At 31.7% G+C, this 17,956-nt stretch overlaps 1 protein-coding gene across 10 annotated transcripts in view; it reads left to right on the plus strand.

Moving 5' to 3' along the window:
* LOC145314526 (uncharacterized) overlaps nucleotides 1-17,956 on the plus strand; it is a 330,684-nt gene that overhangs the window by 311,326 nt on the left and 1,402 nt on the right. For 3 of the 10 annotated variants that reach the window (XM_080154459.1, XM_080154463.1, XM_080154461.1), the window contains exons 21-36: nucleotides 5,131-5,235; nucleotides 5,592-5,748; nucleotides 6,066-6,136; nucleotides 6,603-6,692; nucleotides 7,104-7,181; nucleotides 8,512-8,559; nucleotides 8,935-8,983; nucleotides 10,332-10,374; nucleotides 11,158-11,289; nucleotides 11,647-11,767; nucleotides 12,357-12,392; nucleotides 13,228-13,251; nucleotides 14,360-14,463; nucleotides 16,190-16,270; nucleotides 16,564-16,618; nucleotides 17,628-17,699. In XM_080154459.1, the coding sequence (XP_080010585.1) occupies nucleotides 5,131-5,235; nucleotides 5,592-5,748; nucleotides 6,066-6,136; nucleotides 6,603-6,692; nucleotides 7,104-7,181; nucleotides 8,512-8,559; nucleotides 8,935-8,983; nucleotides 10,332-10,374; nucleotides 11,158-11,289; nucleotides 11,647-11,767; nucleotides 12,357-12,392; nucleotides 13,228-13,251; nucleotides 14,360-14,463; nucleotides 16,190-16,270; nucleotides 16,564-16,618; nucleotides 17,628-17,699 (1,266 nt within the window). Of the gene's footprint in view, nucleotides 1-550; nucleotides 612-5,130; nucleotides 5,236-5,591; nucleotides 5,749-6,065; nucleotides 6,137-6,602; nucleotides 6,693-7,103; nucleotides 7,182-8,511; nucleotides 8,560-8,934; nucleotides 8,984-10,331; nucleotides 10,375-11,157; nucleotides 11,290-11,646; nucleotides 11,768-12,356; nucleotides 12,393-13,227; nucleotides 13,252-14,359; nucleotides 14,464-16,189; nucleotides 16,271-16,563; nucleotides 16,619-17,627; nucleotides 17,700-17,956 lie in introns of all 10 variants that reach the window. The other 7 variants (XM_080154466.1, XM_080154467.1, XM_080154468.1 and 4 more) reach the window with 5 other exon arrangements.

Below are 17,956 nucleotides of genomic sequence, written 5' to 3' on the forward strand. Positions count from 1 at the left end.
GCAAAACATAGCAAATTCTTGCAAAACATTGCAAATTCTTACAAAACATAGCAAATTCTTGCAAAACATAGCAAATTCTTACAAAACATAGCAAATTCTTGCAAAACATTGCAAATTCTTACAAAACATAGCAAATTCTTTTAAAACATAGCAAATTCTTGGAAAACATAGCTTTTCTGTCCTTCACATAGCTTATTCTTGCAAAACATAGCAAATTCTTACAAAAAATAGCAAATTCTTGCAAAACATAGCAAATTCTTACAAAACATAGCAAATTCTTACAAAACATAGCAAATTCTTGCAAAATATAGCAAATTCTTGCAATGAGGGTCCCAAACTCAAAAACAAATTTTCTGTATTTAAAACGGTTTTAAGCCATTTTGAAAAATCATATCTCAAATCATATTACAGTTTTTATGAAAAAAATATTAAACTCATTTTATTACCCGCCATAATCTATCTAATTAGGATTCAATAAATAAATAACTTGTATTAAATGTTTTGTTAAAGTCAAACAAGCACAAAATAACAAAATATTTATTTGTGTAAGAAGATATTCTGGTCCACCTTCCCCAACTGTCCAACAAAGCCAAGCGTTTTCTATACCAGAGGTAATGACAGTTGATTTGTCATGATTATAGAATTGTTTTGCTTCTTACAAGGTTTATAATCAAAATTTGATTTTTATGGATCTAATCTTTATTAATTTTAGTAGAATAAGGGAAGGAGGGGAAATTGGATTGTAATTTACACCGGTACAAAAGTTTATAACCAACGTATACTTGAATCATTGAAGATTTTATCCGTTAAGTAAAAAGCATAAATATAAAAATTTCAATTAATTTTTACCATGTAGTTAAGTTGTAAGGTTTCTTTATCTTTAGCTTAAGTTTTAAAAAAATGATGAACCTATTGACTTTTTTTGGGTAAGCATGAAATAGGTCTCGGGATGAATATACATAGATAATATTTTTATTATTTAAGTCTTTGGATGGTTTTAAGCTTTACCTAAAACCCCTCCATAGGTAGGTACTACTACAGAGTACCTGGATTCTGTGGCAACTCCGCTAATAAATTCTTTTACATAAAGTAGTAAATTTTTTTGTCCGTAGCGAAGGATCTGGCTGACCGCTGAACAGATATCGTTCTCCTTTACAGTAAAACTTCTGGATCATGGAAAGAAAACAAAGTCATTCCTAAATTAGGACAGAAGTCACCTTCCTAGGAAGGACATAAGTAGCCTTCCTTAAGTGAGAATTTGTTAGATGAAGGGCATAACATGCCTCCCTAAACAAAGATTTTGCAAGATTGAGGACATAAGTTGCCTCCCTTCACCTCACAAAACCTAGCTTTTTGATCCTTCACATAGCAAAATCTTGCATAAAATTGGTTTTTGCTCCATCACATAGCTAATTCTTGCAAAACATAGCAAATTCTTACAAAACATAGCAAATTCTTACATAACATAGCAAATTCTTGCAAAACATAGCAAATTCTTACAAAACATAGCAAATTCTTGCAAAACATAGCAAATTCTTGCAAAACATAGCAAATTCTTAGAAAACTTAGCAAATTCTTGCAAAACATAGCAAATTCTTGCAAAACATAGCAAATTCTTACAAAACATAGCAAATTCTTGCAAAACATAGCAAATTCTTAGAAAACTTAGCTTTTCTGTCCTTCACATAGCAAATTCTTGCAAAACATAGCAAATTCTTGCAAAACATAGCAAATTCCTGGAAAACTTAGCTTTTCTGTCCTTCACATAGCTAATTCTTGCAAAACATAGCAAATTCTTACAAAACATAGCAAATTCTTGCAAAACATAGCAAATTCTTGCAAAACATAGCAAATTCTTGGAAAACTTAGCTTTTCTGTCCTTCACATAGCTAATTCTTGCAAAACATAGCAAATTCTTACAAAACATAGCAAATTCTTGCAAAACATAGCAATTTCTTACAAAACATAGCAAATTCTTGCAAAACATAGCAAATTCTTGCAAAACATAGCAAATTCTTGGAAAACTTAGCTTTTCTGTCCTTCACATAGCTAATTCTTGCAAAACATAGCAAATTCTTACAAAACATAGCAAATTCTTGCAAAATATTGCAATTTCTTACAAAACATAGCAAATTCTTGCAAAACATAGCAAATTCTTACAAAACATAACAAATTCTTGCAAAACATAGCAAATTCTTACAAAACATAGCAAATTCTTGCAAAACATGCCAAATTCTTACAAAAAATAGCAAATTCTTGCAAAACATAGCAAATTCTTACAAAACATAGCAAATTCTTGCAAAACATAGCAAATTCTTACAAAACATAGCAAATTCTTGCAAAACATAGCAAATTCTTGCAAAACATTGCAAATTCTTACAAAAAATAGCAAATTCTTGCAAAACATAGCAAATTCTTACAAAACATAGCAAATTCTTGCAAAACATTGCAAATTCTTACAAAACATAGCAAATTCTTTTAAAACATAGCAAATTCTTGGAAAACATAGCTTTTCTGTCCTTCACATAGCTTATTCTTGCAAAACATAGCAAATTCTTACAAAATATAGCAAATTCTTGCAAAACATAGCAAATTCTTACAAAACATAGCAAATTCTTACAAAACATAGCAAATTCTTGCAAAATATAGCAAATTCTTGCAATGAGGGTCCCAAACTCAAAAACAAATTTTCAGCGCGATCCGACCACCGGTTCTTGAGATACGGTGACCTGGTGTCCTTGGTACTGACTGTAAGATTTGGGAAATGGTTCGAATCCTTAGTAAATTTGGCTAAGTCCAAAAATGTTTTGACACTTCGATTCGAACCATTTCCCAAATCTTACAGTCGGTACCAAGGACACCAGGTCACCGTATCTCAAGAACCGGTGGTCGGATCGCGCTGAAAATTTGTTTTTGAGTTTGAGACCCTCATTGCAAGAATTTGCTATGTTTTGTAAGAATTTGCTATGTTTTGTAAGAATTTGCTATATTTTGCAAGAATTTGCTATTTTTTGTAAGAATTTGCTACGTTTTGCAAGAATTAGCTATGTGAAGGACAGAAAAGCTAAGTTTTCCAAGAATTTGCTATGTTTTGCAAGAATTTGCTATGTTTTGCAAGAATTTGCTATGATTTGCAAGAATTTGCTATGTTTTGCAAGAATTTGCTATGTTTTGTAAGAATTTGCTATGTTTTGTAAGAATTTGCTATGTTTTGTAAGAATTTGCTATGTTTTGCAAGAATTTGCTATGTTTTGTAAGAATTTGCTATGTTTTGCAAGAATTTGCTATGTTTTGTAAGAATTTGCTATGTTTTGCAAGAATTTGCTATGTTTTGTAAGAATTTGCAATGTTTTGCAAGAATTTGCTATGTTTTGTAAGAATTTGCTATGTTTTGCAAGAATTTGCTATGTTTTGTAAGAATTTGCTATGTTTTGCAAGAATTTGCTATGTTTTGTAAGAATTTGCTATGTTTTGCAAGAATTTGCTATGTTTTGTAAGAATTTGCAATGTTTTGCAAGAATTTGCTATGTTTTGTAAGAATTTGCTATGTTTTGCAAGAATTAGCTATGTGAAGGACAGAAAAGCTAAGTTTTCCAAGAATTTGCTATGTTTTGCAAGAATTTGCTATGTTTTGTAAGAATTTGCAATGTTTTGCAAGAATTTGCTATGTTTTGTAAGAATTTGCTATGTTTTGCAAGAATTTGCTATGTTTTGTAAGAATTTGCTATGTTTTGTAAGAATTTGCAATGTTTTGCAAGAATTAGCTATGTTTTGTAAGAATTTGCTATGTTTTGTAAGAATTTGCTATGTTTTGTAAGAATTGCTATGTTTTGCAAGAATTAGCTATGTGAAGGACAGAAAAGCTAAGTTTTCCAAGAATTTGCTATGTTTTGCAAGAATTTGCTATGTTTTGTAAGAATTTGCAATGTTTTGCAAGAATTTTGCAATGTTGTGAATGACAGAAAAGCTAAGTTTTCCAAGAATTTGCTATGTTTTGCAAGAATTTGCTATGTTTTGTAAGAATTTGCTATGTTTTGCAAGGATTTGCTATGTTTTGCAAGAATTAGCTATGTTTTGTAAGAATTTGCTTTGTTTTGTAAGAATTTGCTATGTTTTGTAAGAATTGCTATGTTTTGCAAGAATTAGAGAAAAGCTAAGTTTTCCAAGAATTTGCTATGTTTTGCAAGAATTTGCTATGTTTTGTAAGAATTTGCAATGTTTTGCAAGATTTTGCTATGTTTTGTAAGAATTTGCTATGTTTTGCAAGAATTTGCTATGTTTTGTAAGAATTTGCTATGTTTTGCAAGAATTTGCTATGTTTTGTAAGAATTTGCTATGTTTTGCAAGAATTTGCTATGTTTTGTAAGAATTTGCAATGTTTTGCAAGAATTTGCTATGTTTTGTAAGAATTTGCTATGTTTTGCAAGAATTTGCTATGTTTTGTAAGAAATTGCTATGTTTTGCAAGAATTTGCTATGTTTTGTAAGAATTTGCAATGTTTTGCAAGAATTTGCTATGTTTTGTAAGAATTTGCTATGTTTTGCAAGAATTAGCTATGTGAAGGACAGAAAAGCTAAGTTTTCCAAGAATTTGCTATGTTTTGCAAGAATTTGCTATGTTTTGCAAGAATTTGCTATGTTTTGTAAGAATTTGCTATGTTTTGCAAGAATTTGCTATGTTTTGTAAGAATTTGCTATGTTTTGCAAGAATTAGCTATGTGAAGGACAGAAAAGCTAAGTTTTTCAAGAATTTGCTATGTTTTGCAAGAATGTGCTATGTTTTGCAAGAATTTGCTATGTTTTGCAAGATGAAAGACACAAGCAGCCTTCCTAATGTAAGAATTTGTCAGACAAAGGACATAAGTCACCTCCCTTAAGTTAGATTTTGTTAGATGAAGGACATAAGTAGCCTTCCTTAGATCAATTTCCAGTGACTTCTGTCCTAATTAGGAATGACTTTGTTTTCTTTCCATGATCCAAACTTCTTATAGGTCCTTAGGTCATATAGGAAGGTTTATGACCGTTTTATGTGAGGGTATTTCCATCCTCGCAAAATAAATCACCTCTATAAAAAAAAATTACAGTTCCTACGGAATTTAGGGGCGCAAATATATAATATTGTATTATTCAGCCTGAGCTGAGGTTAGCTATGGAGCAGAAGAGAAAAGAAGCTGTGTGGGATCTCTTTCAATCTGAATCAAACTTTCTTAGACATCATCTTATGGCGCTTAAAAATGTAAGTTTTATCTACAATATCCAACAATGCACAACTAATCTTCAAAGCCAAGCTTTTGATTGGGTCTTTGATTAAATATCAGCAAATAGGGTCAAAAATATAAACACAGCCAAGTTGCTACAAAAAAGAAGAAAGCAATTTGCCAGCAGATGAATAAGGGCTAGGTAATTGTCTGGGTTATACATCTATACTTATACATTAAATAGCCTAATAAACTTCTTAAATGACTAGAAATCAACAACAAAAATTGCAAAAAGTTATGCAAATATTTTAAAATTAATATAGATGACAACCGGTTTTAATCCAGTGGATATTAATCGGTTTCGAAGCTATAAAAAATCCTTAAAATATTACAGGTTTTCCTGGAGCCGTTGAAAAAGGTGCAGGTTGAGGGGTTTGTGATGTGCGCTGAGCCCGAGGTGTTGTTTGGTAACCTGGACGAGCTCTGCTGTGTTACCTATGCTTTCTGCAAGGAGTTCATAAATCTTCTCATTGATCTCGTCACTGTTGAAGGTAACAGAAAATAATTTGGTTTTTGAGTATTTGTCTGTCTGTTCGTCTGCAAAGCTATAGGTTCTATTAGATATTTCTTATAAATATATCTACAACTATTCCATCCTCTCTATTTCGCTTAGTTCATAAGCCTTTTAATAAGATTTGAATTACACATACACAGTTGCTTAATAGGAGAAGCAGCTTATAGTGCCTATAAAAATATAAGTAATCAATGATAGGCCAGTATACATTTAACCAGTGCAGTAGTCAGTTAAGCACTATAAGCTGCTTCCTAATAGGAAGTCTTATGAAATATATTACAATTTTGTTTTCAGGTGACCTCCCCGTAGTTGAGATCCTGTCAGTGATATTTCTACATAGCAGCAAAGCTGTTCAAGTCTCTAAGGTAAAATTTGCTAGCCAAAAGTGTAATACATCCGCTAGTTGTCAGTTAAGGGATTTTCTATGTCTAATTGATGAAAGAAGGATGCAAGCAGGATAAGATGCATTTATCCAACTATAGGAAGGATCAAGTTGAAAGTCGTGCAATCAAAGAGTTTTTAATAATAGTCAAAATTACAGAGCTAAGTGTTAAACTATTAATATCTGAGTCTGATATCAACAATCCCCTTGAAATTTCTTGGTTCGAAAAGTTGCATACACCATCAAAAGGCCCAGCTAGTACACTACAAAAAGGTTCATTGGATCCAATTGTTGGTTTTCTGCTGGGCATTTGACTCTTTGACAACAAAGACCTTTCCTATGCAATAGGAATTAAATGTCCTTTAAATCTAAGAACTAGTCCACTTTGGTTTTGCCTTTTGGGACGTTATCATCCTTGTTTAGATAATGAATAAATATTTTGTGCTTAGGCTTTCCATCGGTATGCCCTGAATTATATAAATGCCCTCAACTATTTGGAAACACTCAGACGACAACCAGAATTTCTAGAATTTGAAAAGGTAAAATTCACTTTCTTTAGGTTAATATAAGTGTGAATTTCAACAAAATTTTAATGTAAAATTTCTATGTATATTTTTTTCATTTTTTAAGAATCGTTCACAAAAGACTGATTCAGTATACCTTGCCCATAGTCTGAAAAAAAAACCTTAAACCATCAGTCAGACCTCAAATATATTAAAATCGTCTTCTAGTGCGAATTCCAATCTTCAAGACGAATTCAGAAAGTTAAAATAAAGCCATGTTGGAATTGAAACTTTGTTCTGTATTGAGTAGCTCCGTTCTCTATTTTTTGTTTTTCTTCCCTTTTAAATAATCAGTTTTGTAACTATTTGACACGATCGTTCTGATTCATATCTATCTCTCCTAATACTCAGTACTATATTTGTGTATCTAACTAATTTCTGTTTCAGTGGTGTAATAAGGATCCAAGATGTAAGAAGCTACAACTTACTGATCTTTTAGTTGCTCCTGTACATCATATCATGAAGGTAATAGGTGTAAGAAGCTTCAGCTAACTGATCTTTTAGTTGCTCCTGTACATCATATCATGAAGGTAATAGGTGTAAGAAGCTACAACTAACTGATCTTTTAGTTGCACCTGTACATCATATCATGAAGGTAATAGGTGTAAGAAGCTACAACTAACTGATCTTTTAGTTGCACCTGTACATCATATCATGAAGGTAATAGGTGTAAGAAGCTTCAGCTAACTGATCTTTTAGTTGCACCTGTACATCATATCATGAAGGTAATAGGTGTAAGAAGCTACAACTAACTGATCTTTTAGTTGCACCTGTACATCATATCATGAAGGTAATAGGTGTAAGAAGCTTCAGCTAACTGATCTTTTAGTTGCACCTGTACATCATATCATGAAGGTAATAGGTGTAAGAAGCTTCAGCTAACTGATCTTTTAGTTGCACCTGTACATCATATCATGAAGGTAATAGGTGTAAGAAGCTTCAGCTAACTGATCTTTTAGTTGCACCTGTACATCATATCATGAAGGTAATAGGTGTAAGAAGCTTCAGCTAACTGATCTTTTAGTTGCACCTGTACATCATATCATGAAGGTAATAGGTGTAAGAAGCTTCAGCTAACTGATCTTTTAGTTGCACCTGTACATCATATCATGAAGGTAATAGGCACGAAGCAAACACAAATTTTTAAAACCTTATCCATCAATATTTTGTGTCCCTCATTTCATTATATTTACAATGAATTTAGAAAGTAATTTGTGTATTTATTGCCAAGGGCCAAACCGACTTAAAAATTATAAAAATATTTCACGCTAAACCTACTTTAAAATTCTTAAGATATTTGTTGCCTTCCCTCAAAGTACCGGTTGGGCACTGATACCCTTTGATATTGTAAATAAATCCTTATACTAAAGTAACAGGATGTTTGTCTGTGTGTCTGTCTGTCTGTGTGTACCGAAGGATCTCGCTAACCGCTGAACCGATCGGGTTCTCCTTAACAGGGTAGATTCTTATATGTCCTGGGAAGGTTTTTAACTATTTTGGGGGAGGGTACTACCACCCTCCCAAAAAAAATGACAAAAAAATTTCTCAAAATCTGGGAGACTTCAACGTCAAATAAGGAGGTATCGTACATAAAAAATTAACTTTAACAAACAAAAACATTTAAAGTGCCACTAGGGGCCTCTAGGGGCGTAGCCGCTAGTTGAAAATATAGGAAGAAGGTAGTTTTTCCATAAATCTGCAGGGCTCAATAAACCCAACCTAACCTGACTTAGAGTAATAAAATAACCAAAAACTACTTACCCCTCCCCCTTGTTCTAATTGTTCTTGTTTCTAGATGCCCTTGGTGTTAAAAGAAATAGAGGCTAGAACAGAGGACCCTATGGTAGGTTCTTACTAAATTAATGAAAACAAAAACAAGATCAGTTAATTGAATTGGTAGCGAAACCTTTTGGTCAATTTTGTGGCCACTAGACTTGCCTTTGAACATAACAGCCTTATGTCTCGTTGTCGAGCTATGCTAAAAACCAATTCACTTGTTATTTAAATCGACATTGAAACCAACATTAATCCTAACTGCTAGATTATTATATCAAGTTAAATTTTGATTTTATTACAGCACGTAAATTTTAGATAATATTTAACTCGAATGTAGGATAAGCTTTTTACATACAGACCGACAAACACAAATTACTTAAAGCTTTGCTAATAAACTGTTTTTTTTCCTCGAAAAAATTTCTAATAATTTTTTTAAATTTAGGAGAAGCAAAGTATTTCTGGTATCTTACAGCTAAAAGAACATTCTCTAAGTAAGAATTTTAATAATTTTGGAAGATTTTCACAGTAAATCTTCTCTATATTTAGGATTTTTAGGCCCAACGATCGTGATTTTTTACATGTTAGAATTGTCCTACTAATTGTGTGTAAAGATTCCTGCTAAACTTAGGTATATATAAGATGCGCTATATTATGATGCGCTATAGTATCAGAAAGTCCGTATGTCCATTTGGTTTTTCAGAGAGGAGTCCCAAGAATAAAAGACATAATGAAATTCTAGAAATTGAAAAAGTTGGGGGAATGAGCGTTTAACGGGCAAAAGAAGTAATTCTACTAAGATGCAATAATCTAATTTGCTTTTATCTAAAAGCATTTAAATTCGATTTTTACATAAAAGTATTTTGCGAAAATATAAAGAATTCCATATTTAAGAGTTTTTTTTAGGCTAGGTTAATGAATTTTCTTTTAATATTTCAGTGAGGCTATTACAATAATTGTCATTTACTTAAGTTTTTTTTTTATATAATTTACATAACTTTATGAAATTGAATTAAGAATTTCTATTAATGAGATAATAAATGTATTATACTCGAATTTAATCAGCTTTATGAAGTCAAAAAGAAAAAAAAATAATATCTTACAAAGTAAAACAACTACATAGATTCATTGTTTTTACTAACCCCTGGACAGTAGCTTCTTATTGATCAGAGAAAGATTTTTTTGTGTATTTTGAAGAACCCACACTCTCCCTTAAGATTTATGGTGGTTATGGGGCCTGCTCATGATAAAGTGCCCCTTTTAAGGTGTACAGTGTACACTGTACACACTAGTTTATAGGCGAGCAAACAATTATTTTTGCCGAATATGTGACAAAATTATAGTCATTACGGCAATTACTGCTAACATAATATTGACATACCATCTATAATACAAAGTAGAATGATGTCTTCCGTCCGTCCGTCTGTCTGTCCCCTAAGATCTCAGTAACCACTGAACTAATCGAATTCTACTCTTCAGGGAATATACCTACTGGTCCTGTGGTGGTTTAATACTAATTTCTTGGGTGTTGGGACACCCCCTACCCCACCAAAAAAAAAAAAAAAAAATTCCCCTCAACTTTTAAAAATCAGTTTGAAATCAGTGGTTGCATCTCCAATTTTTTTAAAAAATTTTTATATTATTTCTTGGGGCAAAGAGGCTAGGGACGAATCCGCTAGTATCTTAAAAAGAATTAGAAAGATATCCATTCAAATGCAGAGTGTTCAACTGACATCCCGCACCCTGTGTGTGTATATAATCATATTATTGTCGACAACAAAAGGGATTGATTAAAATTCTGTTGAATAAAGAAAAAGAAATGAGATTAATGTTTAATCTTAGGAGAGCTGGATGATAAGATGAAATGGTTGAAAAATTTTGAAAGGTAATATTTAATAAATAAAATTTAGATTTTTCTATTAAAATTCAAACCGACGAATTTCACTATACAGATTCTTTAAGTCACAACTTTAGGCCATATTTTTATCGTAATCAGAGAGAAAGGGGACATTGGACTGTAAATTACACTGGTAGCCAAAGTTTTATAAACTCGATTTCTTTTTCTATGGCTCAAAAACTTTGGGTACTTTTATTAGATTTTGATTGGTTGGTACAATTACTGGCAGTGTCCAAACTTATCAACCAACAAGTTTTGTTTATTATCATTGATGATATACATCAATTTATTGTTCATTGTATCATCCCTTTGAATATCTGGTGGTAATAGAAATGTTAGATTATTGAGTAAATTTCGGCAAAGCTACATACATAAATAAATATATCCGTTAGTCCATGCAATGTTAACTATATAAGAATCAGATTTTATAGGAATTTCATGTCAAATTATTGGTTGTATTACGTGTAAGTGACTTAATCTATGTGAAAGACATAAGGACGGCAGTTTCTGTGCAATTTTTTGAAAGCTTATTGTTGCTGCTCTACCACACAATTGTTTTTGTTTACTAATTTAATCGATATATTGCATTTTGCACCAGATTTCCATCTACCCTAATAAAGAAATAATCGCAGCTGGCTAGAATAACAATACTCCCCAACTTCTCCCCACTTGATGAAAGAACTGACCAATGAATGAGGTCCATGTTAGCAACATTAATTGACGACAATTTTCCCCTTTCAATATGTCCACGTATATTCTATCCATTACCAGATTACTGGAGATCCAACGGAACGTGGTATGGCCGGGTGTAATGGAACTGGAGCCCAAACAATATTTCCCGGAGTTTTTGAGAAGTGCCCTGGCCAAACAACCCTGTGAACGGCTTATTGTCAGTCCTAGGAGGTAAATAATTATTTATTTACTCGTTTCGAAGTGATAAGGCAAGATTAACAAGATTAGTCTTAATAAAAACCGATGTCTTTAAAAAAAAACATTACAGTCCTTTCGTGAACAGACATATAAACCACAAAGAAAGGAAAGAAAAAAAGTTTACATACACTTACACAAACTTATTTGAGATTATTGTTTTAGAGGGCCAAACAAATGAAAAAAGTATTACAAAAAATGAATTGATGGAAGAAGTAAAAAATAAATGCCTAAAATGAATAAGTAACATCTAAAAATGACTTAGGCTTTTAGCTCTTTCCATTATATGCACTATTTGTGAATCATTTCGCTTATTGATTATTCAAATTTTAGACAAATTCTACTGGAGGGGCCGTTGACAATGGTGGAAACCAGCAAACCTATGGAGATGTACATTATTTTATTTGATGATATGCTTCTTATCACTAGAAGAAAGAAAGCCCTGTCTAAGAAGGTTGTAAAAACTTTTATTTTTAAAGAAAAGAAGGCTTTACATTATTTTGAAAAGGTTTATTAGAGTTTTACAAACATTGGATTGCATTCAATACAAATGCAAAAGTCTAACTACTTAAAGGAGGCAATAATGTAACTTTTTGGGTGAAAAAAGCACAAACATGTAAAAAGAGATTATACTTTTTGCTTCTTACATAGCTTCTTATAGAATAGCTTCGCTAATACATATGTAGTTATACTGAAGGTTACTTTCTTGAATGCGATGCCGTGTATGTAAAATTTTATGAAAACTCTTCAAAATAAGCCATGCCTTCTTTTCCTTATTACTTGCATGAAGAAGGTTAGATTCTATCTTGATACTAAATGTACTAACTGTGCGAATTGTCATATTTCTACCAGTTTTTAACAAAAACTAAACTGTATAAAGCATACCAGTTTTTTAAAACATAGTTTTTGAATTAAATTATAATTAGTTATGTAAAAAATCTACAATCGAATATTAACTATGAAGCATAGGTTAATTATTTTAACCTGTTTAAAATTAATGTTCGCGTTAAAACATAGAATTGATGGTTTAATATTTTATTTAGAAATCCTTCTGCGAATCATTGACAAGTCATTCTAGGGTAATTACTTCACCACAAACATGCATAATTCAAACCACTCCCATTTATCAGTTAGGGATATGAAAGACCATTGCTAAGCATGGAATAACCTCAAAAATGTCAAAATTTACATTCCTAACAAATCTATTAAAATTTTCACTTTTTTCAATGTAAATTTTGAATGGAAAGAAATTATCTATGCTGAATAGTGGTCTGATCCCTAACTTATAGCAAACTATGTTCAAACATCACTTATGAATGCCCGCACATTTATATTGACTGTATTCTTCTATGGACAGAAAATGCTGCGTACAACTTAACACAGATTGTTAAAGCTATTTAATTGGGAATAAGTCAGCATTTGAAATCTGTAGATAGAATTTGACAATAGAAAAAAATAATCGGATCAATGGATACCCCGCCCTATTTCTGTTTCAATCATTTGATGCTAAATCAAATCATAAACTAAGGCCTTGCGTCTATTAAAGTACTAAGATTATATGTACTGAATTACAAGGATGTAATGTGAAATATATCAAAGAAAACATGAAAATATTTGTCTACAAATTTAGGTACAGCAGATTTTATGATTTTTACCAAATAAAAAAATTGGCAGGGTTAATAATTCTTCAAACTCTAGAATTAAATCTACTATACCTTAAATAAAACTAATATTACAAGCCTATTTAAATCATTGTTACCAAAATGATATTAATCAAGTAATCCAATAAGTGTATCAACAAAATTGCATAAATATGATTATTTGAATAATACAGCTATGAATCGTATAAAATATACTGTGCTATGCTATGTTAATGTTAATGTTGCCCTAATTCTGTGCCTTTCTTATTTACAGATCTCATTGTTCGAGAGTCAAGCAGTAAGTTAGATATTGAGTTCTCTCTTTTATATATAGTCCAATATTTTTATTATTAAATATTTTTTCAGCATCAAGATTTCAAACACCTTACTTTGTTATCTTGAATTTTTTCACCTAGTGCACAGCTTTTTATATTTAAACATGTAATTTGTAAATAACTAAAATTTGCATCGCGTGCTTTCTCAAACACAAGTCTTAAGTTTTTATTAAATAGATGTTGCATGTAAGTGTTTTAAATTTAGTTAAGAGTTGTTAAAACATTATTTAAATTCAATCTATGAATCTAAAACGAATGAAAAACAATTACATAAAGAAGTCTTTTTAAAATTGAGATTTAGTGTTAGCTCCAGTAATTCTAATAGTCGACTTAAACCTATTGAGAGTACTTTAAATTTGGATATATCCTCTTTATAAATTTAATTGGCCTGAAATCATTACATTTGATCAATAAGTCAAAATAAACAAGTATATCTATAGCTTGCAGCTAGACCAAGATTATTTTATAATTATCTACAAAATTGCATGTATGTTAATTGAATGTTTTGTATATTGTTAGAAAAACCAACAGAATAATAAATTACACAGCTTCTTAAATTTTACATTATGCATACTGCTTATAGCTTTAGATGTTATGTATTTTAAAGTGTTTAAAAACAGATGTTTGGATCGAACTGTATGTACATTAACAACAACATCATTAAAAATGTGAAATCCTCTTTTAGCTACCCAACTGTTTAGAAAGATTTTAACCCTCTATATTGTCATATCTAAATTTAAAGTAAATATTATTTTTTTTTAAATTATTATTTAAAGCCCTTTATAGTTTAAGTAGGTTAGACTAAACCATATTTTTCATCTTTTATAAAATAACTTAAATGAAATTTGTACTTAGTAATTCCTTAGTATTTTCCAGTTTGTTAAAACTTGTATATAAGAACTGTATTTTGAGTTACGAACTAAGAAAGTGTGATTTTTTTGTAGGAAACTGACGGATTTATTTTTAAATTCATCTGAAGATTTTATATTAGGAATTATGTAAAATAGCTACTTTAATTAAAACCTTATCCTATTGAGAATTTTTTTATATAACTTTATTGTAATTATTTAGAAATCCAGTATAACAGATTCCTGGCCAGCCGTTTGTAGCACAACAAAGAATTCTGATGTAGCTCTCAGATATATTGTCTACAAGCAGCCACTGTCTCTGGATAGGTAAGCCAGGGGGGTGGGGATATTGGGCTGTTTATTATACTAGTCCCCAAAGTCTTAAAATAACGTTTTCTTATTCGATGGCTTAAAAAACTTTGTGGACTTTTATTGAATTTGCTTGATTGGTTAATTAAGTTGAATGTCTAAAAGTTTCAACAACTAATTGTAATCAACAGATGTGTATCACAATTTTGGTTGTGCATCAATTTATCGGCCATTGTCTTATCCCTTTAGATTCCTAAAGGTAAGCCCTGGGCAAAATAATATGTAAAGATGTAAGCTTGATATAAACAAAGCTTTTAATAAGAGCTTCATGAACTTGAGAATTGAAAAACATATGATAGCAACTATGGTCAGCTTGTGGTTAAATTTCAATTATCTTTTAAAAAGAAAAAGTACAATTTTTTTGTTGATAGGGATTTTTTTCCAGGGGCTATTTATCTTAGAAGGATGAAGGTACTCTCACCCGAAATATAAATCTACCCCGGGCTTTATCAAGCTTCACTAGAAAGAAGTACCATGTCAGTCTAGTAGTTAGCGAGATCTTAACTTTTTACACACGCACGTTCAGTCAGACATCCTGCTACATAAGTTTTACTTTGCCATATCTTTTGGCAACTGAGACGATGGCAAGACTGGATTAAAAATTCTCACCACTTGAATTTAACCTCCAAGTACCAAAATTAATAAGCAATTTTTTTTCTAAAAATAAATATACAGGGTGGGGCAAATAAGACCGGACAAACTTTAAACGGCCATAGCGCCAAAACTACTTGACCAATCAGGACGTTTGACCACACTATAAAAAGCTTAGGTAATGACCTTTAAGCACAAAAAAATCTTTGGACGAAGATGGACGTGTACAACGAGCTGGCCGCGCATTTGTTCAACAAGGCAGATTCCAAATGCGCCGGTGGTTTAAACTGGATTCTCGACTAGGGCCCACTAAATCTTACCTCAGCCCATCTGTAGGTGAGGTAGAGTTATGTAACTTACTGGGGATACTGTCAGATACATAAGTAAGACACTAGAAAAGACTAGAGCTTTCTATCTGAAATAGCTTGGCTGTAGTACTCCTTCAAAGTGAAACGAAGCAGATTTTGAGCTGTAAAAAAAGGCCTAAAACCATGAACATTCGTGAAAATTTCTCGGTTCTTGACTTCACGGACCCATATTGAACTTAAAAACACATTTTAGACTATAGGTTGCGCTGACAACCCTAGCTGAAACTTCATGCCATTTCTAAAAAGGTAAAAAACGTCGTTCTAGCTCAACTGTGGTCCGAATAAGAGCCTCCGTGTATAAGGGTAGCTTGAAAGATGGGCGAATTTGGATCCTGCAGTTACTCACGTTCCTAAGGAAATGTGGCCTCCCAGCAGCCCGATCTTAATTCAATGGACTTTTGGGCCTGGGGCTTCTTTGAAGCATGCACCATTAGACGTGCCCATGCCACAAAGACCTCCCTCTTTGCCACTATCAAGGAGAACTACGCCAGCTTGGACAGGTACATTTTGACCTGGACCTGCCGGCGGTTGAGGAGGCGGGTAGAGGCGGTGATTAAGGCTGGCAGCGATTTTATTGAATAATCTAATAGTCATATACCTATTTTGCTTGCCAGTTTTTAAAATTCAATAAAATCTTTAAAATTGACGATGTTATGTTCATTTGTTTAGAAGTTAGAATTTGTCCGGTCTTATTTGCCCCACCCTGTATGTATATATAATTTTAGATTCTTTATCCATGATGTGACTGCGGGAGAGGCAAGTATAGCCAAGCTGGAGAATGCTTTTATTATCATTTGTCTTAACAGGTTTGTCAAGTTTAGTTTTTAAATACTCTATACACTTTTTTTAGTAGCGAACCTACTCTATTTTTTATTCAATTTTTAAAGTTTACTATTCTTGTCCATCTTTTCTTTCTAATGACAACTGAATATTTGCTTGATTATTTCTCTTTCCGTTTGTCAATCCATGATTTTTGTACTTTGCTACTTAAAGATGTTTAATATGAGGGATTAAGTGGTTAATTGCAGAAAATTAATGCGTGCAGATAGACCACTATGTATACATCTTTTATAAATTATATATTGGATATTTTTTATAGATACCAACAGATTGTAGGTGTCCTAACTTTCCAAGCAGCTTCAGAATCTGTAAAGGTAGGTTTCTATTAAATAGTTTCATACCAAAGACGTTGAAAATGTTATGTACATGATTTTCAAAGCAAGATTAAGTGGAAAGAATGGGCCCAAAAGATGTAAAAATGATAGCTAGAAACAGATAAGATTTCTAGATAACGATCGTGCAGTCAAAGCATTGGTTGTGTATGTTATGACTGGACCTTGTCCAAAGATGGCTGGCCAATTATTATATATTTGGAACCATGTAACAATTGGGGGAGAAAAAGATGTAGAGTGTAGACTGCTGGCAAAAAAATCTTCTCAATATAGATTTAAATAGATTTTAGATTGCCTCAGATCTAATCCGATTTTCTCAGGAACATAGGATAATTGAAGATAAAAATATCTTCCCTAACTTTGAAAACTAGTTTCTGTCTTATTTAACTTGATATTTATTTAAGGAAATTCTCCTAACTTTCCTCTCATTAGTTATAATTACTTATTTTATGTATTAAATTTTATTGTTATTTTCTGTCCCTATATCCATTCATTTATAGACTCAACTTGAAAGAGTTTATTTCATTTTGGATTTTTAAAAAAATTGATTGTAAAATGTCTACCTATCCATATAAACAGATGTTTTTATTTTTCTTTTAAATCGATCCAGTACATTTCTTAGGCTACAATAAACATATTTTCACTTTTTTCCAAATTAGAGATAAAAATGTTTTGAGAGGGCATAATACTTAATTTTGAGAACAATTTTATACTTTATTTTTCACTGGCGGCTATGCCCCAACAGGATATATGTTTCCAGGTATTTCCAGGGTGACGGAACCTTCCCCAAAAATAATTATCTTCTCTGGACCTATGAGAAGCTTTACTGTAAGAAGAACCTATTGGTTCAGCGTTAGGCGAGATCCTTCGATACACTCATACATGCAGATATCCTGTTATTTTTATACAAGGTTTATGTAGGTTGATTTGTATATTCATATATCATATGGCTTATTCCATTAATTTTTTTAATTATCTGTGAATAATTTAGGCCAACTGGCTGCAGAAACTGAATGATGCCCAGGACAGGTGGAAGTCAACTCTGCACCAGACAGTTTTTAGGGTAACTTTATTTTATTTTCTTAAAAACAAGCCAAACTACTTTTTTTCACTTTGTCTCTATCTTTTGAAATATAAATATAGGAACCTAATAAATAATATACAAAATAATGTACATTGACGTTAAGTGATGACAAATTTGGGTGTCTATAGTCCGATTTTAACATTATTCTTTACTTTTTCAACGACAAAACTTATGTTATGTTAACTGACACTAAATTTAATGGAATGTGAATGTGTTACCAGCATTTACTGTTTGAA

Source organism: Acartia tonsa, chromosome 3, assembly GCF_053477335.1.
Source record: "Acartia tonsa isolate MP-2025a chromosome 3, ASM5347733v1, whole genome shotgun sequence".
Taxonomy (NCBI): Eukaryota; Metazoa; Arthropoda; class Copepoda; order Calanoida; family Acartiidae; genus Acartia; species Acartia tonsa.